The sequence below is a fragment of the Cucurbita pepo genome, chromosome 16 (assembly GCF_057944985.1).
Source record: "Cucurbita pepo subsp. pepo isolate OVF chromosome 16, ASM5794498v1, whole genome shotgun sequence".
Lineage (NCBI taxonomy): Eukaryota > Viridiplantae > Streptophyta > Magnoliopsida > Cucurbitales > Cucurbitaceae > Cucurbita > Cucurbita pepo.
Genome location: NC_141813.1, coordinates 9,339,384 through 9,364,546, shown reverse-complemented (window position 1 = coordinate 9,364,546; position 25,163 = coordinate 9,339,384). Strand labels below are relative to the sequence as shown.

General features: G+C 38.2%; 2 protein-coding genes and 1 pseudogene across 3 annotated transcripts; 1 reads left to right on the top strand and 2 right to left on the bottom strand.

Annotated features, from left to right (window-relative positions):
- The first annotated feature begins 107 nt into the window (after positions 1-107).
- On the top strand, positions 108-4,363 carry LOC111777590 (septin and tuftelin-interacting protein 1 homolog 1). The gene is made up of 2 exons (XM_087118439.1): positions 108-3,281; positions 4,020-4,363. The coding sequence occupies exon 1, from the start codon at positions 561-563 to the stop codon at positions 3,174-3,176; it is 2,616 nt and encodes an 871-aa protein (XP_086974565.1). The 5' UTR covers positions 108-560; the 3' UTR covers positions 3,177-3,281; positions 4,020-4,363.
- An 819-nt stretch (positions 4,364-5,182) lies between these two features.
- LOC111777591 (RNA polymerase sigma factor sigA) lies at positions 5,183-9,506 on the bottom strand. 2 transcript variants are annotated; one of them, XM_023657257.2, is made up of 10 exons: positions 9,351-9,506; positions 8,312-9,131; positions 7,278-7,476; positions 7,099-7,191; positions 6,797-6,925; positions 6,070-6,123; positions 5,897-5,974; positions 5,735-5,797; positions 5,500-5,612; positions 5,183-5,413 (listed from the first exon to the last, which is right to left on the bottom strand). In XM_023657257.2, exons 2-10 carry the CDS (start codon positions 9,004-9,006, stop codon positions 5,305-5,307), a joined length of 1,533 nt encoding a protein of 510 aa, XP_023513025.2. In that variant the 5' UTR covers positions 9,007-9,131; positions 9,351-9,506; the 3' UTR covers positions 5,183-5,304. The 2 variants fall into 2 exon arrangements, with proteins under 2 accessions (XP_023513025.2, XP_023513026.2); XM_023657258.2 differs by having other exon boundaries at positions 8,312-9,180; positions 9,351-9,442.
- Positions 9,507-11,895: 2,389 nt separating this feature from the next.
- On the bottom strand, positions 11,896-13,663 carry LOC111776990 (benzyl alcohol O-benzoyltransferase pseudogene; annotated as a pseudogene).
- Positions 13,664-25,163: the final 11,500 nt, after the last annotated feature.

The following is a 25,163-nucleotide window of genomic DNA, read 5'->3' as shown; positions in this document are numbered from 1 at the left end:
AAATATAAAAATGAGTTCTAAATATTTTTAATGTAGAATAACTTGATTAAGTTTAACCTAATTTTAATTTAAAGTAGGAGGATTCCTTGGGAAAATTTTAATTTTGAAGGCAAATTTGAGAAATCGATCGAATAAAAAGGACATTCAACCCAATTTCGCAGCAAGTGGCCATGGCTGAAGGCGGCGGTACAAAATTCCGACGTTCGTAACAAAAAACCAAATTCGAAATTCGAAATTCGAAATTCGAAATATTTTAGCGAAGAACAGAAGAAGAAGAAGAAGAAGAAGCGCAGCTACTGAAGTAGGTTTTCTTCTCGATCAATCATTTTTGATATTGTCAGTCATCCTAGGTTTTCAATTTCAGACGGGATCCCTTCTCCACTCTTTTGTTGTTGTTTTTTATTTTTTATTTTTTTTGTTATTCTGGAGCCGCCGTAATCTGTTTTCCTGGGCGAAATTAGGAAATCAGGGCATTTTCGAGTTTCTTCTTGCTTCTGAAATTAGTGTGTAATTCGTGAGTGGTTGAGAAGGGGGAGAGAGAGAGAGAGGGAGAGGGAGCGATGGATGATTATCAAGAAATGGAGAGGTTTGGTATGGAGAATGATTACGATGATGGCCAATGGATTGGGGGCGAGTTTTATTACCGAAAGCGCAAAGAGAAGAGGTCCCAAACGAAAGATGATGTTCTTTATGGTGTGTTTGCGACTGGGTCGGATTCGGACTCTGATGGTGATGGATTTTCGTCTCGGAAGCGCCGCAAGGACCGCGACTTGTCTAGGAAACCTGACCTCACCAAGCCTGTCAATTTTGTATCCACCGGCACCGTCATGCCCAACCAGGAGATTGATAAGATTTCCAAGGATGGAGATGCTGAGAATGTGGAAGACAACCGGCCTGGCCTTGGCTTGGGCTCTAGCACGTCTGGTTCTGGCCTGGGTTTTAGTTCTTCGACTGCTGACAGGAATCTTGATGGGTTTAAGGAGAATGGTTCTACTGTTGATGGAGATGAAGGTGGTGATGACTTCTTTTTGCCCACTGCGTTTGGGAGAAAGATAAAGGAAGGAGCTGAAAGGAGGGAGAGGGAAAGAGTGAAATCACAGATAGAGAAGAAAAGTCAAGTGGTAGCCGGGGGAAGAAAAGATTCTGACTCTGGGAATGTTGGAGCCTTTGAGAAGCATACCAAGGGCATCGGTCTGAAGCTACTTGAAAAAATGGGATACAAGGGAGGTGGGCTTGGAAAAAACAAACAAGGGATTGTAGCTCCTATCGAAGCTAAAATGAGGCCTAAGCATATGGGTATGGGGTTTAATGACTTCAAAGAGGCACCTAAGGTACAAGCTTTGCAGGAACTTGAGGAGAAAACATTGCCCCAACCAACGACAAAGGCAAAGGAGAGGCTATGGTCGAAGCAAGTAAGGTCTAAAAAGAAGAAAGAAGCATATTTAACAGCTGAGGAATTACTGGCTAGCAAGCAGGACCAGGCATTGGAGGTTGTTCAAAAGGTGTTTGACATGCGTGGTCCTCAGGTGCGGGTGTTAACAAATTTAGAGAACTTGAACGCTGAAGAGAAAGCCAGAGAAAATGACATCCCTATGCCAGAGCTTCAGCATAATGTGAGGTTGATTGTAGATTTGGCTGAGTTGGATATCCAAAAAATTGATAGAGATTTGAGAAATGAGAAGGAAACTGCACTGAGCTTACAGGAAGAGAAGGAAAAGTTAGAGATTGAGCTGGCTCGTCAGAAGAAGCAGATGGATAGTATGGAAGAAATTATGAGCATGATAGAACGAATAGGAGAAGATAATTCTGCTGGAACATTGACATTAGATGGACTTGCTAAGTGTTTCAGTGGCTTGCAGAGAAAATTTGGTGACGAGTACAAGTTATGTAACTTGTCTTGCATTGCATGTTCATTTGCACTACCTTTGTTTATTAGAGTATTTCAGGGCTGGGATCCTCTTCAAAATCCTTCTCATGGGTTAGAAGTGATATTGTTGTGGAAGACTCTTCTTCAAGATGAAGACTGTGTTGACATCTGGGATGTGACATCGCCTTATACTCTCCTGGTTTCAGAAGTTGTGCTACCTGCCGTACGAATCTCTGGCATAAATACTTGGCAGGCTAGGGATCCTGAACCAATGCTTCGGTTCTTAGAGTCTTGGGAAAAATTGCTGCCTCCTTCAGTCCTTCATACCGTATTGGACAATGTTGTCATGCCTAAACTTGCAAGTGCAGTAGATTTGTGGGAACCTCAGCGAGATCCTGTTCCTATCCACATGTGGGTACATCCATGGCTGCCATTGTTAGGGCATAAGCTGGAGGGTATGTATCAGGTCATACGTACAAAGTTGAGTTTTGTTCTTGGTGCTTGGCACCCGAGTGATGCTTCTGCCTATACTATATTATCACCTTGGAAAGCTGTATTTGATTCTGCTAGTTGGGAGCAGCTTATGTGTCGATTTATTGTACCTAAATTGCAGCTTGTCTTGCAAGAATTCCAAGTAAATCCAGGAAATCAGAAACTTGATCATTTTTACTGGGTTACTAGTTGGGCTTCTGCCATACCTATCCACATCATGGTTGATATGATGGAGAAATTCTTCTTCTCCAAGTGGCTACAGGTATTGTATCACTGGTTATGTTCAAATCCAAATTTTGAGGAGGTTACAAAGTGGTATATGGGCTGGAAAGAACTCTTCCCAAAGGAGCTTCTGGCTAATGAAAGTATCAGGTACCAGCTTAGTTGTGGCCTGGATATGATGAATCAAGCCGTTGAAGGGATGGAGGTAGTTCAGCCAGGTTTGAAAGAGAATATTTCTTACCTTCGGGTTCTTGAGCAACGACAGTTCGAAGCTCAGCAGAAAGCTGCTGCGCAAGCTAAACAACAAGGCTCAGCTGGATTGGGTAATGCTTCTCATTTGGACAGTATGGGTGGTACAGTTGAGATGACTCTGAAAGAAGTACTTGAGGCCCATGCCCAACAGTACGGTTTGCTCTTTAAGCTTAAACCTGGAAGAATGCACAATGGGCACCAGATATATGGCTTTGGAAATGTAAGCATAATAGTCGACGCTCTAAATCAAAAAGTGTACGCCCAAACTGAGGAATCATGGTCCCTAGTATCCCTTGAACGATTACTGGACATGCACACTAGTTCTACAGCAAAGAGACGGTAGATGTAAGCTTGGCATAACTTTTTGAAGGAATTTCTCATGTTGTGAAGCAACTTTAAGCAGTGTTTAGATTATGTAGACTGCTTGTACTATAGGAGAAACTATAAGGTTAGTATGGCTTCAATCTCTCAGTCATTGCTGGGCAAGTCTTTTTCACCATTAGATATGATCTGAAAATTCTTTTTTCATCAATATGTACTGAATTTTGTCTTTTTTATGTGAATTACTATCTTATCATGAATTAATCTCAATCTCTAGCTTTGCTGGTAAAATTCTATGATGTCTTCTTCTATCACCATCTGCGTTTTTAATAGGTACAGATAAATTACTGAAAGGTGATTCATGATGAAGATCTTTATTCTAAATTTATTGATTCCTTATTAGTTTTTGGTTCATGTCTCAATAACAATACTTGATAATTATATGGTTAAATATGGAATTGGATCTGACATGTGAATAGTGAACATGTTTTAAATAGAAACATAGGTTATTAGATTAGAGGCTAAAGATGGAGTTCAATAGGCGGTCATAAAGTGAATTTAATTAGAGTTGAGATTAAAAGTAGCTTTTCCTGATTCAAGAAGCACTATAGATGCTGATATCCAAAACGAGCACTATGTTCTTCCTAAAAACTTATGAACCTAATGCTTTGTTCTTTGCTGGAGAGGTATAGGAATGCAAGAGGTTACTTTCTGGAACTGGCTAGGAATAGCAACAATTGTTATAAGGTGTATGCAACTGGGGTGATTGCAGGGGGGTGCAAGCTCTGGTTTCATGAAGAACAGTAGAATGATTGAATACAGTTTTGAATTTGTCTTCTGTCCCTTATATGGTGTTCTGATGCAGGAGAAAAGACATCTCAAAATTAGAGACAGAAGTAGGGAATGTTTTTTTTTTGGGGGGGAGTGTGCACTTCCACTTTAGAATTCCCAGAGAAGTTGTCAATATACTGATAGATGCATGAGAAAAATTATCTGGGAATGAGCCGATGGAAGGGATGATAACCATATCAAATAGATTGGTGTGTCAAATCGTGAGACATTTTTTGTTTTAGATGCTTGCTATTTATTTTGTTTAACATTTAACTTTATTTTGTTGTCTGAACTGGAGAATGTTGTACTAAAAATTATAATTCTGAACTTTGTTTAAAATGAGTCTTGCAATTGGCATCAAGCTTTGTTTAGCATTGACATGTGTATTATGTTAACATGTTTCTTAACCATCCCTGTCTTAACGTCTTTTTGCGTTCCTTCTTTCTTTCTTCTGAGATATATTGTTCTGAATCTTTGCTTCTTAGTGTGCGCAATTGTTGCAAAAATTCAAATAATATCAGACATAAAAGAAAAATGTAATGGAAATTGAAGTTTCCTAGCATTATATACATTTTATTTGTGTAGATGCTTCAATTAATAACTTGATTAGATGCTTTCTGAATTCAAATCTCTGGCTTCTTGTCATCTTGTGCCTTTATTTACAGAAAATCTATTTTGATTTATATTGGTTCATTATCCTTGTATCCTTCCTATTGAATACTTCTTCTCTGGATGATCATGGTTACAAACTTGATATATTATATATAGAAACCGCATTGAGTTTGAGAAAGTTACAGGTACTGTGTTATATAGGCTGATTAACTGGAGGTCACTTTTAACTACTGGGTGGATGGCAAATAATATTAAGTTTGTTAGTTAGCACTTCGTCAGCAACGTCGGTAGGAAATTTTGGGAAATCCCGATATTTGGGTAGATATCGAGTATTGTAGGGTTAATGAGTAGTAAGCTACCTACCTTTGTTCTTAGAAAATGGTAGCAAGGTAGTAAGATATTGAGTATTGTAACATTACTTCTGTAATGTTGGGAAACTGGTAGCAAAGTATTCCCTTGTGGATTCATTGTGTGCTGCTCAGAAAATTTGATGATCGAAGTTTTTCTAGTAGTGTTTGGAGGATACTTTTACAATAGATTGTGCAGGATGATGACACCACTAAGACAACATGGCTCAAAATCAAATTTCGCAAAAAAATTATTCACATTTAGTAGATGGCAACATCAATCAAGAGCAAAATCTCTTTCTGTATATATACACAATAGACAATGGATGGTCTCTATTGTAATTATATGTTCTTAACAAATTAATGTTTAAGCAGCATGGCTTCCATCTTCCTTGTCTTGGCTGCCTTCTTTAGTTTCTCCAACGCCACTAGTCCAATTTGTCTTACTCTTTCTCTGGACAACCCTATGCTGAAAAACTCAGACCACAAAGTGCATTTTCTCAGCTAACTTAGAACATCATCGACATTTTGCTCGATTAAGTTTCTTTGGCTTACCGTTTGCTTATTTCCTCCCATGTCAGACACTCGTTATCCAGACCGTGGTAAAGGCGTATGATCTCTCTTTCTCGGTCCCCAAGTGTCGTAGTTATGAGTTTGTTAACCTCAGCCTGCCAATATTTTTCAGTGTATAAGCAAACAACTCATCATTCTTCACCTTATATTGCTGAAAATAGTATAGTTTTTCACTCTTTTAAGTCTATTTTCTTGGTTTTGTGGTCGATTATTTTACCTTCAGAATCCATATGTCTGTTCCATGCCATGGGTTGTTCTCGAGGCAGTTATCTGCAATATACTGCAAAAACAAAGGAATTCAAGCAATGCCAAACATTTAGACCAAAATTCTGAAAAACATGTTATGTTTGAAGAAACAGAGTTTCTATTCAAGTCTTACACTATGATGAGTTTCGCCTGGAAGACCATTTAATGAAGGAAATGCCTCTCGGTCTAGCGAGAACACCTTGCTTATTGCCTAAAAGAGATGATTGGTTGGCTTAATAAGGAAAATGAAAACAGAGATTCATTAGGATAAAGCACAGTGAATGGGTTATTAGAAATTTGTAGTACCTCTGTGGCGTTCTTGACTTTCTTTTTGGACATGTTTAGGGATTCTGCAATCCTCTGAGACAAATAGACAAGTGTTAAGGAAATCCCAAACTTCACAAAGTTCATGTAGGTTAGTATAGGTATCTCTGTTTTATTTTTACTCAGGTCTATTTTCATTTTTCCCTTTTGTTTCAAAGACTTTATTAAACATGCAAGTCCAATGTTCTATAAATACGTTTCAAATGATTATTTCCGCACTAACGGTGACATTATGTATATGGTAGCGACTTTAGGTTAGTAAAAAAACCTAGGGTCGTTACAGTTGGTATCAGAGTTAGTCACTGGATTGTGTACTAACGAGGATGCTGAGCCCCGAAGGGGGGTGGACACCGAGCGGTGTGCCAGTGAGGGAGCTGGGCACCAAAGGGGGTGAATTGTGAGATCCCTTGAAGTGGGGAAAGAGCACCAGTGAGGACGCTGGGTCCTAAAGGGGGGGCGGATTGTGAGATCCCACATCGGTTGGGGAGGAGTGAAACATTATTTATAAGGGTGTGGAAATTTCTCCCTAGTAGACGCATTTTAAAAACTTTGAGGGGAAGCCCGAAAGGGAAAGTCCAAAAAGGACAATATCGGTTAGCGGTGAGCTTGAGCTGTTATCGTTCATCTTAGTCTAAGTTTGCAGTCTTTAATGTCAGTAAGCAGTGTTTTGCAATATTTTGCTGCAGTGTTATAACAGTTATCCACTTACATCAATTGATGGAGTGATTCCTTTCTCTTGCAGTCTAACTTTAGCGTTGCGAATCAATCCTAATCTTTCATGCATATGAGTCGGCAATCTTAGCATTCTTGAATTCTCAACTAATGCTCTTGAAACACCCTGCACATGGATGTAGACATTCAACTGCTGTCAGTGCGTGCTATAACATGGTATGCATTCTCCAAGTTAAGATGCTTACATTAACTGATTTAATATCTCTCCTTTTATTCTTGGCAAATCAACATGTTTGATCTCCAAGTGTTCATGATACAGAAGTGTAATTGTTTTCTCACCTGGCGTATCCACCAATAAACATAGGTTGAGATTTTAAACCCCTTTGAAGAATCAAACTTCTCTATCCCACGGAGAAGTCCAATTAAGCCACCCTACATTAGACATGAACAAACTCTTCAATTACAGGGAAGCTAATAGGTTTAGAGTTAGCTGTAGGGGGTTGTCATAAGCTCTTCACCTGAACTAAGTCATCCATTTCAGCCCCCATTTTGTCGTATCTTTGCGCAATAGACATAACCAAACGAACATTGCTCATTGCTAGCTTCTCTCTTGCTAATGAACATTCCATTACACTTGACCGTAATTTGGCACGAGAAATCTTGAGTGATATTGCTAGTTGGTCTTCGGAGGGCTCACATCCTAATCTTTCCTTTAGTCTGAGTTTCATTACAGAGGTTAGGGAGAACAAAATGTGAAGTTCATGATATCATTATTAGAGCAATCAGTTTTGACAATGGAGTAACAGAAGCATATAAACATATGATGGGTTTCTTTTTCACAGTTCAGTTCGGATAAGACTAATCATGGGAAGAAAACGGCCGGAAAAGAGTCAGTGTTGAATGATTTTATCCACACTGAGGCCCATCCAAGTAGGAATAATACTATCTACTACTATTACTCAATTGTATACGTAAAGATTGTGAGATCCCACATTGGTTGGAGCGGGGAACAAAGTATTCCTTACAAGGGTATGAAAACTTCTCCTTAGTAGACACGTTTGAAAACGGTGAGGATGACGGGGATGTGTAATGGGCCAAAATGGACTATCTACTAGCGGTGAGCTTTGGTTGTTACCAATGATATCAGAGCTAGACACCGGGCGGTGTGCCAGTGAGGACATTAGGCTCCGAAGGAGGGTGGATTTGTGAGATCTCACATCGATTGGAGAGAGGAACGAGTGCTGGCAAGAACGTTGGGCCTTGAAGGGGGTGGATTGTGAAATCCCACATCGATTGGAGAGGGGAACGAGAGCCAGCGAGGACGCTGGGCCCCAAAGGGGGTTGGATTGTGAGATTTCACCTCGGTTGGAGAGGGGAACGAAGCACTCTTTACAAGGTGTGAAAACTTCTCTCTAGCAGACACGTTTTAAAAACCTTGAGGGGAAGCCCAAAAAAGGAAAGGCCAAAGAGGACAATATTTGCTAGCCGTGGCTTGGGCAGTTATAAAGCTTGAAGTAATCTATAAAAATCTGAATAAGAAGAATGTGCTGACCTGGTTTTACGCTCCTCCAATGCAAGACCGACTTTGATTTTCTTCGAAAGGCGTACAACTTCAGCATGAGAAAGTAACTCTTCACTTAATAAACCTCTCACATACCCCTTTAATCGATTTTGTAATAGCTCAGAATTGATTGTAGGCCTTAACTGTTTGCTGATTCTTGGCTGAGCCATAAGAACATGTTTGCTCTGTATTTTCCTCCTAGAACTCATTCTCCTTTGTCGTGCAGACACACCAGAACAAGTGACAGGTACTTTCTTCTGTGTTTTTCCTCTCGGCGCATCGGCCAACACGGTTTGATCGAAAGATAGATTCCATTGCTTCTCCAGCATAGACTTTTGCAGCAAAAGAAGAGCCTCCACAGTACATTTCAGATCAGTTTCTTCATCTTCCCAGATCGTGCTATTATGAAGCCTTGGTTCAGCAGTTGGAGAAGAGGGTGTATCTACATGTTCCTTCACAGCTTTGATGCAATGCCCGTGCCGTTTCGACGACGACTGATTTCTCGGAGAAAAGTTAGCCGAACTTCTTGCTATTACCACACTCTTTGTAGGGGAAACCTGGGTTTGTCCAATCCTGTGGTCATTGACATACAAAAGCTTTTCTGTGAAATCAGAATAATAGGACGAAGAATTGAACAGCCTCTTGGCTGCACCAAGCCCAGTTATTGCAGTTGTTGTTGCCATCATAATATCATATGGCTTCTCTTCTTCTTGTGCACAAAACTCTTAATCATCACACGATGAACACAAAATCAAAGAACACCAAATCAAAACTCCCAAGTCTATTTGCTTCACCAGAGCCACAAACAGCCCTAAATTCATGAAACAGAGTAGAAAGTGGATTAAATTCCCACCTGAAATCTACAAACAATCAAAGAAAATAAAGTGGACAAGAACTTAGGAAGAACAAAATGACATCCAGATTGAGTTTCAGTCACTATAAATCAACATGGAAACAGCAAAAACAACAGAACCCAGAAACAGAAATTATTGAATGAATTGAAACATGAAAGAGTGCATCAATTAAGTACCTCGAAAATGGAGGAAGACAATGGAGTCTTCACTCCTCAACTCTAGAGAGAGAGAGACGATGAATCCAAGACCGAATGGTTTGCTGCTGTTGTTGGTGGCTTCATGAATACCATCAAATTTTTTTTTTTTTTTTTTTTTTTTTTTTTTTTTTTTTAATTCGATGAAAAATTTCTGGTGGGGTTTAATTAAAAAATTCATGGAAAAAAAGAAGGAGAAAATGGGAATTAAAAAAAAAAAAAAAAAATAGAGAGGAAAATGTTTGAGCATTAAGGATATGGGAAACTGAGATCCTATTGGTTGGAATAGATCTTGGGTCCAGCTTTGTGTGGCCTGCAATTTATTTATTTATTTATTTTTCATTATATATATATACGAACATTTTTTTTTTATCTTTTCTTTTTATGTGTGGAAAGAACTTCTGAATAATATTTTCTCGGTCTCAATTTTACCCTTAATATTTTATAAGCTCTCGGTTAAGTCTCTTGACATAATTTGTTAATATAAAGAGATATGTTATTATAAGAAAATTGACGTACATAATATAATAACAACATATGATCGGAAGTAGAAATTTGAATAATTAAAATCTGTATTTCACAAAAAAAACTCATAGTAAATTTTTATCTCATTGATGTGTGAGGTTCGTCTGTTTCAAAATATTAAAGTTGAGATAATAGGAAAACAATAAATACCAAAATTAGATATTAAAAACTATCATTATACATAATAATCATTATTGAAATAAATTAGAATGATAATAATATATGCATAAACAATATATATTTGACAAAATATTTAATTTCTAAAATTTAAAAAGTAGAGAGAAAATAATATAAAATCGGATAAATTACTTAAAATACTTTGTAATTACGAAAAATTGATCGACGATAGAAGATATATAATCTTTGTGTAAAAACCCTAATTTTCTACTGAAATAGAGTCGTTACTGCATGCATGACATATTCACTTTATGTGGGAAATATTCCGTTAATGCAACTTCATGAAGCGATGTCATGGACTTATACGTTTGCATAAGAGTCTTACAAAAATAACGAGAAATATTCCATGCAAAATAAAATATAAGTCGAAGAAAAAAAATTAAAAACAATGCTCTATGCTAATCTAATATCTACAAAATAAAACGACCCTACTGTGGAATGAAAGAGGGGATTAAGAAAATATTGAAGAAGAGAAAGAAATAAGATGGAAAACGAGAAAATATTTCACCATAAATTAAACTTGACGGTGATTTTCATTCCTACAGAACGATGATATTTTAAAACCTTAAAAGATTAACAACGAGTGTATTAAATGTTCGTACTTTTTTTGGTAAGGAATTTAAATGATGTCATGTATGAAATTATTATGTGTATCGTCTCACTTAACCAAGATTTTATATGGTGGACCTCATACATATTATAAGCTCATACAATCATGGATTATTTCTCTAGTTTTATAATATAGAGATAGGTACCTAGTCATTTTTGGTAGTGTAAGCATACGCTTATCCATAATATGACCTAAAGAATAGATTAACGAACCTATTCAGTGGACTGACGTGCACGTTAGCAAGCAAAACGTTATTATACAAATACTTATGATATTGTATGATTTTGTCCACTTTGAGCATAAGCTCTCACGGCTTTGCTTTGGACTTTTCCAAAAGGCCTCATACCAATGAAGATTCCCTACCTTAATTGACGTGGGACTTTCATCCAATGAATTTTAATAAAAACATTGACTTCACTCGCAATAATTAAATGCCACGAAACTGCTTGTAATTAAATAATCATTAACACCATTATTTAATTTTAGTTATTGTTAACGAATTTAATAATAAAATAATATCTACAATACAAACAAACCTTTTCATTTTATATTTTTATTTTTAATATGCTTTAATTTAATAACTTTGTTGGTTGTTGCTCTCATTTAAATTCTATTCCATTAATTATATATTTTGGAGGATTTTTAGTTAATTATTACTTATCCATTTTTAAAATAATTTATCCATTAAATATTTCTTTAAAAATAAATTTTAAGCTAATTCAAATTTTGTTAAATAGTTTTTATTTATTAAAAAAAAAGAATCGTTGAAATTATTGGTTTTTTTTCAAAAATGTTTTTCTAAAAAAGGATTTACATATATTTTTCTAAATATTAAACCAGCATGATTATTTTAAAATGAGTGTTTATTAAGAAAAAACATAAACATGTTAACCAAATAAGATATCTGTATCAATCACTTACAAGTATGTCCCATGAGATTGTCCCGATCTTGACCTAAACTTTTTTTATGGACCAAATTCTAGGTCCGAGTAGGTCCCATGAGGGAACAGGATTGTCCTAACCTTGGCCTAGACTTTCTCCATGGACCTAATTAGGTCCGTGGGAGAGTTATAGGTATCTGTTCCGAACAATATTTTGTCCCTTTTATCTCGATTTTACCCTTCGAGACATTTTTCCTTTGTGATTGATCCCTAGAATTCAAAATTACTGGTAACAAAAACTTACCACTAAAGTCAAGAATTTGAAAACAAAGGATTAAATTAAAAACATAATTTATTTGATATTTGAAAGTTTGTTGCCAAATTAAGCTCCAAATTAACAAAAAAAAAAAAAGTTCATAAATTACAAGTTTTCCTAATCAGAGAGCAGAAGTAATGAACAATGGCTTCTGATTTTCAACTCCAATGGCTTCTCCCACCTTCAACAAACCATCGAGTTCTTCCACAAATCTTTCCATGGCTGGAGCAGGCAAGCACAGAGGCACCAAAATCCCCTTTTCTCCCTTCTTGTTCTTCGATGGTATATAAAAGCTTGCCACGCCGGGGATAGCTCCGACGCCTCCCTTCGCCGGTCCGCCGTATGCAGCCTTCCCCCACCCAAAGTCCACTTCTCCAAACCCAGCCCTCGTCACATCCGACACAAGATACGACCTGACCACAGTGAAATGAGGCCGCCCTTTCACCACCATAAGATCCGCCACAGATTTCATATACTCCTCTGTCACCGCCGCCTTCGCTTCCCGAACCAATTCCAAAGCATACCCAATTGGGTTCCCACAAAGCTTCCCTGCCGTGGTGACTGCCACCGGAAAAGCAAACGCGTTGCCGTAATACCCCAATGGCAATGGTGGGTTGAATTTAGAACGGGCGTTTACAATACAGAGTACTCGCACTTCCTCCTCTGGATCTGGGTTAAGGGATATGGTGCGGCAGCGCCAGAGACAGGCTGTGAGGATCTCGAAGGAGGAGGATTGTCGGAGGTGGGTCGGTAAGGCCTTGCGAATGCAAGCAATCTCCGATGGGCCGAAGAAGAATGAGCGATGCGCCATGTCGTCAAGCGGGATTATAGTGCCATTAATGTCAGCTACTTCATCATACTCGCGATGAACACACCTCACTTCAGGTGGGTCTCTCGCATTTAACAGCGCCCTTTGCCATACCGGCCGCACCGACGGAGTACTCGCCCCACGAGCCATTTCGCCGACGGCCATCATGAATTGGACAAGACCAGAGGCATCACTCATAGTATGATTCAAACGCAGAGCAAATATAAACCCACCGCACTTAAGCCGTGTCACTTGAATCAGCAACAACGGGCAATTTAGAACACCATTAGAGCCAGGAACATCAAAAAGAAGCTCCTCGAGACATGGAAATGGTGGCTGAAGCGAATCCCCAAATTCCTCCAAGCGCACATCCGCCTCCGCTTCAATAAACAAAACCCCTTCTCCATTACACTCCACGAAGAGCTTCCGGCCAGGCCCTTCCCTCAGCCGACCCGCAAAAGGGTAGTAAAACACAAGCGTGTTGGCAATCGCGTTCTTTATAACCATCGCTGGGTCTCTCCCGGCCATGCGTGGGTCATGGCGGTAGAATTGGATTACAGGGATCTGAAATCGAAGGCCGTCTTGGTCGTCGATGTCGGAGAGCTGCTTGAATTCATGGGGCGTGGGGCTTGCAGGAGCCACAAGCTCCGGCGGGGACCTTCGGACATGGAAGAGAAGAGCAGGGGAGGAAGGCGGCGCCATTGAATTAGAAGAAGGATTGCAGAGAATTGAGCATGATTTGCAATAGCCCAAGTGAGGAATTTATAAGAGGGAGAAATGGGGGAAGGAATTGAAAGTTCTTGAATGGGAAATGAAGGGGGGAGCTACCAGACATTGTAGTGGCAGTTTCTTGTCCCGTTCTAACAACCATCGTACTCTGTTTCAGTTTTCACACCTCTGTAACAACATTTTTTAAGAAATTTGTGAGTCACTTTGAGCATTTATGGGTATTTCATTAGTAGAGTCAATGATTTGTATGTAAGAACATTGTTAGAAATTTCATGATTATTTCTTCTCCAATTCAAGGAAGATTTGTCAGAAAGTAGTTGAATGTGAACATTCAATGGCAGTTGCAATTATTTTAAATTTTTGGCTAAATTATTTAAACATGTTACTTTTCTTATCTTAGTTTTCAATGGGAATGGAAATGGGAATAGTTAAGGTTTTCTTTAAAAAGTTCAAAAAATAAAATTACAATTAAAAACTTCTAAAGAATCATAATGGTAAAGAGTTGATCTTGAAGCATAGGTTCATGACGCAAAGAAAGCATACCTCATCTTTTGGGCTAAGTTGAAGGGTTATGGTATGAAGGCGCCAAACATGGGTTGTGATGAGCTCGTGGGTAAAGTTGGAGGGGACTAAATACGGATAATAACTTGGTCATATATTTACGATACGATGACGACAAGTGAATCTAGGAAGGTTCCTTACGGTAAAGAGAACTCTTAACTATACTGAAAAAATAGATGGAGTAAAAGTTCCACAGGCTATCTCTACTATAGCCTTCATGAATTGGAGTTGCGATGATCGTCACGGAACGGTAACCCGATGAAATTAATCTTGAAAAATTCAAAAACATGCGTTAGGATGGCCTTCGAACTTGCGCACCGTTTGAGAGGGTGGACACGTGTCAACTAGTAATTTGCGCACGCATCTGCACAAGGAAAAATGAAAAAAAAAAAAAAAAAAAACCATGTCTCTTCTATCTTGAAGGCACACCATAATGCATCCGAGAACCTACGGACCTTGCATTGACTCGACCTACGAGATGACCCAACCCAAAAACCTGTGGACCCGTGAGTACACCACCTTCTTTTCGTGTGCACGAGCGCATGAAATTCACGCATAATTAGCCCCTGTAGCTCCTCACGGTTGCATGACTTGGGCGTGAGGTCTCTTTTTCGGTTTGTTTGACCTGACCCATGTTCGACTATTTTCGCTCCAATTTTGGTACTAACCCTATTATAATTTGAACTAGGACCTACTAGATAAATATAAAATTTTTTGGAGCCTCCAACACGTGGAAAAGCTAGCTCAGGAAAACACACTTCATCCAAGTAAGTTACCATATTGACTTTAGGCAAGTAATACTTGTAAGGATCGCTAGGACGTTGTCTCCTACTTGATTACTTTCTAATTTCTTGTTACTGTTCTCCAAGACACTCCCCCTAGGATTTACGGTACTAGTTATGAACCTGACAACCTGTGTTCAAGGTTCATACGTTCCAAGCGACACTGTCTAACCTACGTCCAAGACTTCATGCGTTTCGTGACATAGCTTGAACCCGCATCCATGACTTCATGTATTCCAAGTGGTATAATCTAAATATCTATGCTCAAGGTTTCTTATGATCCAAGGAGCGTAGTCTAAAAACCTATAACTAAGGCTTCTTATGTTTCAAGCGTGTAGTCTGATTCTGCATCCAGAGCTTCATGCATTCCCTACCATAGAGTCTGAATACTTATGGCCAAGGTTTCATATGTTCCAAGTGGCATAGTTTGAATACCTATGCCCAAGGCTTCATATGTTCCAAGTGGCATTGTAACTATTCAGATTTTCCATTTTTTCCTTATTTGGTTAAGATTTTATTTTTATTTCTATAAATGACAAGATATTATGTTATGCATGTATTCTTGCCGGAAAAGGTGCAATTTTAAACAATGAAGTTATTACCTTAATGGAAATGGTAACAATTCGAATAAAATAAAATCAAATAAAAATAGAATAAATAATTAAATGTAATCTCCCCGGAAATCGAGGAATTTCCTGCTAGACTTTTATTGAAACATTCCTGTTTCCCTAAATTTCCTTATCCTAAAACCCTAGGATGCATTATTGGGAAATGTCTTGAAATTAGTTTTATATTCCTATGTCCAACCTTTCACATCCCTTGAAAACGATTTTCTCTCCAAACTTTCATCTGGAACGTTGGGGTTGTTCTTCGGAGGAAGAATCGAGTGGAAGTAAGGTATTGATGTCGGGATCATTGTGTCAAAGAAGGTTGACCGTCGAAAATCGGTGTTGAGGACGTTGTGGGATCGTCGGCGCGTCGCCGGAATCGGGGAGGCGGAAACTAGGGTTTTGTCGCTTGTCGAGTAAGGAAGGCAAGGTTTTTGGAATAGGGTTGAGCTGCAGATGCACACCCAACAGCTCCGGCAGCTTCGCACGCATACACATTGGGTGTAATAGCCCAAAAATAAATAAAAAAATAAACAAATAAAAATAATTATAAAAAAAATAGTTAAAATAATAAAATAATAAATAAATAAAAATTAAAAGAAGAAAAACATTTGGTAACCGATCTCTCCTCCTCCCTTCAATCTCTCACCACTCCTTTCCTAAAAATAAATCTGTCAACAAATCAGTAATTTCTTTTCTATAAAAACAACTGCAAATTTACCCGAATTTCTTCTTTCCTACAAAAACAAATAGGAAAAAACAAAAGGCAAATTTACCCGAATTTCTTCTTTCCTACAAAAACAAATAGGAAAAAACAAAAGGTTTAAGCAGACTTAGTTACACTCGAGTAGATATGTCATTTGAAGTGGTTAGTAGTCGTATGTTAAATCTTCCTTTTATTTTATTAAATAATATTAATTTGGTTACAATTATTTAGTTTTGAATTAGAGATTAAATGAAAAGAATTCTGTATGAGTTTAGAAAATCACAACCAATTATATTTTAGATCTACTGAATTGTTGCAATGCTCTATGGTGTAATTTTATATGAATTATAGGAAAAGAATATAATTAAATAAATCGATTAAATTAAAAGCTAAGAATATAATTGGTAACTAAATCAGAAGTAAGACAAAGGAAGTAAGAAAAAATGAAATAGAGATAGAAATCGAGAACACTGTTAACTGAAAAGAAAAATAATAATAAAAATAAAAAGGGAAGATTTGGGAGTTGGAATAGATTAACAAAATTGAATAATACATTCTTAAAAATAATTACCGAAGAGGGAAGATTGAGGAAAGATTTGTTGAACACAATTTAAAAATAAATTTAAAAATAAAACATAAAATATTAGAGGGCATGAAACTCCCTTAAATTTTGTTAAGAGTAAATATCAGAATCTTAACCATGTAAATGAGAGAAATAATTTTATAGAGTTCAAACTTGAAACTGATGTCATGGGCTCACGTAGGTTGACTTGGATTTCAAAGGACGGAATCGAACTTTCATTAAGGATATATTCGTGACAACGACTTAAGCTAACTAGGTAAGTGACCTTACTATCGGCATGGTTATATTTGATGTTGACACGTGCCCTGTGGTTCTGCACGTGTCATATATATTGATATGTGTGAATTGTCTGTGGATCGATATGCTTCCTATATGTTATGTTATGTTATGTTATAATATGTGGATTGTATGATAATAATTATGGTACGATGTGCTCTAGAAGATGTTTGAGATAGGATACGAGAAGGATGCACAAAACGGAATGTAACGATAGGAGTAAGATACGTTCATGAAACGTTAAGGTTAGGTTACATACCGGAGTGCTATGGATAGGAGTGATGAAAGAATACGGTTAGGTTATGGGTAGAAAGGGATAGGTTTGTGATTGATTGATAGAACGATGGAGTTAGGATACGTTCTGGTGATGATATGACTAAGGTACGTTACGTAATGATATGTCTGTGATAGGTATAAGAACGTTAAGGCTATGGTAAGTTAGAGAACGATATGACTTTGAAGTGTTTACGTTATGACTTGTTTATGATATGATGCATTGTATGCTAGATTATTGTGCTTAAGTACGTAGTTATGTGAACGTGAATGTATGCTTTTAGTCTGATGTGATGTGTAATGCATGTAACGATGTGTGGTCCTTGAACGATTATGGCTTGTTTGTATGAATATTTGAATGTAACTGCATGAATTGTATGACATGAAATACGGTAAATTGCATGAAACATAACCCCGTTAGGAACCTATGTATGATATGTAAAGAAATGAGAATGAGAATGACATGTAAGCATGAAAAACGTGATAGGGGGTTATGTTCATTAATAATAGCTGTAGGACTAGTGGGACCTCATGCATATTGTGTGCTCATGCATTTGGGGGATACCCCTATCCCATCACGAGGGTACGGACACGTACATCCAATGGCAGGACAACGATCGTTATGCTTTGCATAGCGTTGCCGTGACGGTTCTAGTTTTAACGGGTCCCGGTATAAGGGCTCCCAGAGCATGCCCACCGGCTAGGGACAGTGGCCCAGCGGTGTGCGAACTAGCTGGTGAGCCCATACTCGCACGTAAGGCTGCGTGTAGAGTATATGGTACACGTCCACGATTACCTGTTAGGATTACACCGTAGGGAAAATGCAACGAAACGAAACGAAACGAAACGAAACGAAAGATAGGTCCCATCATTTCATTGCATGTGATTGTTGCATAACCCCAATAGAGGGTCGCTTATTGAGTATTCTAGAAATACTCAAGTCTCGTGCTACTTTACTTTTCAGGTTAAGGCAAGGCACTCCTACACGGTTGACGACGGTATCGCAACTCGAGACCATGATGCATGCATAGGGTAGTGGTATTTATTTTCTTAGTCTTAGGCTAGAATAGGATGTTTTTTAAACTAACTCTTATTCATTTTATTTAGTCTTTTGTTGTGTCGTTTTAAAGATGTTTTCGAAACACGTAAGTCCATGGGTGTGTTTTAAGATAAAGGTTATGTTTTATGGAATTTAAATGAAGTCTTCCGCATTTAATGTTTATGGTACGTATATAGTAGCAACCTTAAATTAAGTAGAAAATTTCGGGTCGTTACAGTGCGGCTCGACTCGCACGTGTACGGCGGCTCGGCTCCGTTGAAACCCCCGGCTCGGCTTGGTGGCTCGGTATCACTATAATATATCGATTCCTAGGTTTTCGACCCTTTCGAAGCCGTTTCTGCCCTTAGTTTTACAATCTGAGGTTAGTATGCTTCCTAACCGTCAAAGACAGATTGTGTTGGAGGTTTATTTTGATAAATAGCATGAGGTTTAGCTAGGATATGTTATGAAAGATTCCTAAGTTTTTATGTTGTTATCATAGGACGTATTTAACCGCTGGGATTAGCTCGTTGTGAGTGATTTCAATCAAGGCTATCGAGGTAAGTGACCTTACTGTTGGAGTTAGTTTACTACGTGTTGTATGATGGTGCGTGCCCTGTGACCCCTGCATGCATGTTGAGATATATTATTTATGAAATATATCTAAGATATTATATCTTAATATTCTTTATTTATGATTTGATTTACCGTATATTTTATTTTATTCTCAATATGTAATTATTTTATATTTTCCTCCTTTGTTGCTAGTTGTATCTTATTTAAAGGATATCAATATCAATGAGAATACACACCTTCCAATTCCAATTCTATTTCTATTTCTCATTCTTAACATGGTATCAGAGTACCGATCTTGGTATTCCTAATATTAGAGCACCGATCGTGGTATTCCTAATACCCCTTGGACTCAGTCCAAGGGGAGTATTAAACCTAAAGCCAAACCCTAACTCAATCAGTGAAGCCTTTACCGCCGCCAATCATCCAATATCAAGAATACGTTATAAGCATCTTCAAATTTCTCACCAAGCTCAAAGGTGACATATTAAAGATGTTTGTATTTTCTTTCACAACCTCTCAAGTGATCCAGAGCACCGATCTTGGTGTTATTATCTAACTTCAAAGCTTTGGATGTTTATTTAACACATCCTTATTATATTCATCACTCTGATTAGCCAGGATATTCACTTGTTCCAATCAAATTAAATGGAACAAATTACAAATCTTAGAGTAAATCATTTATGTAAGGACCAAGAAGTGACCAGGGAGGATATTCACTTGTTCCAAATCAAATTAAATGGGATAAGTTACCAATCCTCGAGTCACTCATTTATGCAAGGACCAAGAAGTGATCAAGGAGGATATTCACTTGTTCCAAATCAAATTAATTGGGACAAGTTACCAATCCTCGAGTCAATCATTGCGGTCTATTTCTGAGTTTTGCATCTTTTTTGGAAATTCAATAATTTCTTAAAACTCTAAAAATGCAAACCAATCAAAGGCGGTCTATTTTTTTGTTTTGCATCTTTCTTGTAAATTCAATAATTTCTTGAAAGTCTAAAATGCAAACCAATCAAAGACGGTCTATTTTTTACGGATATTTCCACTACTGCGAAGACAAAAGTGTTATTGACCTACACTCTCTTCTCAAATACAACTCGGGTGTTATTGACCTACACTCGTAAAGACAAGTTGGATGTGATTGACATATACTCTCCAACTTGAAAGAGAATGTTGAGATATATTATTTATGGAATATATCTGAGATATTATATCTTAATATTCTTTATTTATGATTTGATATATTTTATTTTATTATCAGTATTTAATTATTTTATATTTTCCTCATTTGTTGCTAGTTGTATCTTATTTAAAGGATATTAATATCAATTAGAATACACACCTTCCCAATTCCAATTCTATTTCTATTTCTCATTCTTAACAATGCACCATATTTTTATTATGTGATATGACTATATGATGTATGAATTATGTGACTGTTTATGCTATGAAACGTAATGGGTTATGTTGACTGTTGACTGTTGACTGTTTATGATATGTGAAGTTATGAATGATATGTTAGTAATATATGCCATGCAAATGTTAATCGATGCCATGGATACACATAGTATTATCGAGTCATGTCATGAGATGTTTATGTGTGAATGTTTGCTGAATCCACCATACTTAAATGGTGGTGAGAGTTCTCTTGTTTATAATCATTTACAGAATACAGAAATATGGTAAATTACAAATAATATGGAAATAGCGATAAAAGGAAAGAATAATAAATGAATACAATATATTTGCCTTTAATAAAATGGCAAATATGGTAACCCGTAATGTAAGGCAAATATCTAGAAATTTGCCTTATAATGAACGGTCAACTATCCTTAACACCCCCCCGCAAGCTGAGCGTCGAATTTGAACGAACGTGAAGCTTGGATCTGAAAAATTCAAAGAGAGGTCGAGAAATACTCTTTGTGAAGATGTCAGCAACTTGGAGATAAGAGGGTACATATTGTGTGTGAAGTTTGCCAGCGATAACAAGTTCTCGAAGGAAATGATAATCTAGTTCAACATGTTTGGCCCGATTGTGAGAAACGGGATTAGAACTAAAAAAAATAGCACTATTGTTGTCACATAAGAGTAAGGGCTGCTGTGAAATAGAGACCTTAAGGTCATGCAAAAGATGCATAACCCAAAGAAGTTCAGCAGCAGTTGTGGCAAGAGCACGATACTCAGATTCACAGCTGGAGCGTGAGACAGTAGGTTGCTTTTTGGCACTCCAAGAAACGAGATTGTTACCAAGGTAAATAGAATAGCCGGATGTAGAACGACGAGTATCGGGACAACCAGCCCAGTCAGCATCCGAATAAGATACTAGCGTACTAGGAACAGTGGATGGACGAAAGGTAAGACCAAAGTGGAGTGTTCCTTTGACATAACAAAAAATACGTTTGACAGCAAGAAAGTGATCTGCAGTAGGGGCATGCAAGAATTGACTGACAGAATTGACAGCATTGGCAATATCTGGACGCGTAATAGTCAAGTACTAAAGGGCGCCAACAAGAGATCTGTAGAGAGTAGGATCAGAGAAAGGAGAACCATCAGCAGTTAGGTGTTGAGAAACAACCATGGGAGTGTGAACTGGTTTGCTATCGAGCAACTGAGCACGAGTAAGAATATCTCGAGCATATTTTAATTGACTAATAAAGAGACCATCAGGAGTGGGTGAGCTTCAAGACCAAGAAAGTAACTGAGAGAACCCAAATCTTTGGTAACATACTCAAAATGAAGCTTGCGAGTAAAGCTGTCAATGAGAGATGAGTTGTTGCCGGTAACAATAATGTCATCAACATAAAGAAGCAAATAGATAAGGTTAGATTGCTGATGAAAGACAAAAAGGGACGTGTCAGCACGACTGCAAGAAAACCCAAGTGTGAGAAGAAATGAGCTAAAACGCTGAAACCAAGCACGAGGAGCTTGCTTTAAGCCATAGAGAGCTTTCTTTAATAGACAAACATGAGTGGGAAATCGAGGATCAATATACCCAGGAGGTTATTCCATATGAACACGTTCAATAAGAGTTCCATTGAGAAAAGCATTCTTGACATCAAGTTGTCGAAGAGGCCATTTATTTGTGACTGCAATAGAAAGCACAACACGGACAGTGGTAGCTTTGACAACCGGACTGAAAGTGTCAGTGTAGTCAAGACCAGGAACCTGAGTATAACCTTTGGCAACAAGACGAGCCTTGAAACGCTCGACGGATCCATCAGGCAAATATTTAATACGAAACACCCATTTAGAGCCCACGATGTTGGTGTTGGCAGCGCGAGGAACCAAAGTCCAAGTATCAATTTGTTGTAACGCTCGAATTTCTTCATCCATGGCAGCCACCCAAGCAGGATTCTTAGCTGCAGATTTGTATCCTTTTGGCTCAGTGGATGCAAGAACAGCAGAAAGAAGTCCAGATGAGCCCAAAATACCAAGATTTGCTGGAAGACTAGTCTTGAATATACCAGCTTTGGCTCGTGTGATCATAGGATGAGTGCCCAAAGAAGAGAAATCAACAGGAGGTTCAATAGAGGTCGAATTAGAAGTCGAGGGTGGCAAAGTGGAACCTACAAGAGAAGTATCAACCTGCACAGACTCATCTACAAGGTCAGAACAAATATCACACTGGGATGAACTGGATCGAGGAATGTGCAGTGATGAAGTGGTAGGGGGGGATGAATTAATATGATGAAGATGTGGTTCCAAGAAATTTGAAATAGGAATAGAGAAAAGAGGTTGGGCCTGGGAGCTAGGGATAGCAGGAAAGTGAGTTTCATCAAATTGAGCATGGCAGGTGATATATAGCTTAGTGGTGCCAGATCAAGACAGCGGAACCCTTTATGAGCAGAACTATAACCCAAAAAAATATAAGGAATGCTGCGGGGAGAAAGCTTGTTAGGCATATAATCACGCAAATAAGGATAAACACGACAACCAAAGGGATGAAAATTGTCATAATGTGGAGTGTAGCCATAAAGGAGTTCATAGGGTGACTTACCTCCAAGAAGTGGAGTAGGCAACCGGTTGATAATGTAAGCTGCAGTGCTGAAGGCGTCAACCCAAAAACGAGGAGAAAGATGAGAGTGAAAGAGAAGGGCCAAGCCAGTCTCAGTCACATGACGATGTTTTCTCTCAGCACGACCATTTTGAGCAGGTGTATATGGACAAGAGAGTTGATGGTGGATGCCAGAATTACGTAAACGAGTTTTGAAACAAGTACTAGTAAATTCGGTACCACCATCGCTTTGAAATACCTTGATACGAGAAGAATATTGATTTTCCACAAATTTTTAAAATTGAAGAAAAATATAAAAAAAATCAGATTTAAATTTTAAAGGGTAAAACCAAGTGAATCGAGAATAATCATCAATAAAAATAGCATAATAAAGAAAATCCGAATTTGATTTGACGAGAGAAGGACCCCAAAGATCACAATGAATAAGATCTAACACATGAGACGACCTACGTTCATTGCGGGAATAAGGCAATCGATGACTTTTCGCAAGCTGACAAGTATTACATAATGATGGAGAAGGCAATAAAGACGTAAGAGAAAGATGACCTTTTCTATTTAAAAAAGAAATAACAGAATGATTCACATGACCTAGACGAACATGCCATAAATCATATGAAGCACGTAAAGATTTGTTTCTAAGGGCTGAAATAAAAGCAGAGTTGCCGCGCTCCAGCACATATAGCCCTCCATCTCTTTTACCGGTTGCCACCACCCTTCCTGTTTGCCGATTCTGGATAGTAATAAGATTATTAGTAAATGTAACGGAGAGAGGAAAATTAGACGTTAATTTACTTATGGAAAGAACATTTTTAGTGAGGTGAGGGACAACCAAGACATCTAATAAGTGAATATTTGGAACAGGAGAAAGAGTACCGGTGTGGGTAATGGGTAGGGATGCACCGTTTCCTACGATCAAAGAGTCCTTACCCGTGTAATTTTTAGACTGATCCAGAATAGATGGGTCGGCAGTCATATGGGCCGAAGCTCCAGTGTCCAGAAACCAATCAGCAGCATCGGGTCCAGCAATAGAACATGACATGTTAAAGGCTTCAGCAAGGTGAGCATGAGAAGAATCAGGTCGAACATACCGTTGGTTGCAGCGGTCTGCATAATGGCCCTCTTTGCGGCATATTTGGCAGTGAGGTGGTCGATGACCCTGACTTGAGTGGGTTCGTCCTTGATTAGAAGAGTTGTTTTTGTGAGAATAAGAACGACCTCGCTGGTTGGTAAAGGAAGCAGGGTGGCTTCCATGGGTGCGACCACGATTAGTGGTTGTGAATGCTGTAGGAGTGGTGTCAGAGGATTCAAGGGAACACTGGAACAACTAAAAACTTTCAACTTTAGAGACTAAATCTGCAAAACAGGGGGATAGGCGTGAGAGCCATCTGAGTAGTAGAAAAAGCTAAAAATTCGGTACCGAGTCCACGAAGGAACCAGTGCACTTTATCAATGTCCTCGACGGGTCTGCCAATGGCATGAAGTTGGTCACAAATTTTTTTGAAGGCACGAGCATGTTGAGATATGATTCAAAGTATTCAAAATGAAGATATGATTTGAAGTAGTTGAGATATGATTCAAATATTCAAACTACCAAGATTTTAGGAGATTTTAGGAGATTGTTAGTAGATTTGAATTTATCTACATTTGCATGATTTACTATTTCTGGTCCAGTGTATTAGCTATAAATACTGGAATTGTGTAACCCTCTAAGCATCAAGTCAGTAGACATTAATAAAGCACTGCAGCTTCTATCTATTTTATCTATTCTTATCTCTTTCACTATCCCTCTTTCCAACAATTTTGGTATCAGAGCCAAGTTCGTTCGACACGAGGGCGAGTGATTATTTTCTTTCACAAAACAAAAATGGCAGTAGCTGGTTTTTCTTCCTCTGCACCGTTGTTACCAATCTTTAATGGTGAGAAATATGAGTGGTGGAGCATCAAGATGAAGACCTTGCTCAGATCGCAGGAGCTATGGGACTTGGTGGAGCATCAAGATGAAGACCTTGCTCAGATCGCAGGAGCTATGGGACTTGGTGGAGCACGGGTTTGTTGATCTATTTGAACCCACAATAGAAGAAAAGGAGAGACTAAGAGAAACCAAGAAAAACGATGCCAAGGCTCTATTCATTATTCAGCAAGCAGTTCATGAGACTATCTTTTCACGAATTGCAGCAGCAACCACATCAAAGCAAGCATGGTCAATTCTGCAGAAAGAGTTTCAGGGAGATTCAAAAGTCATAATAGTAAAATTGCAATCTCTAAGACGTGATTTTGAAACTCTGCTCATAACGAATGGCGAATCAATTGTTGATTTTTTGTCCAGAACA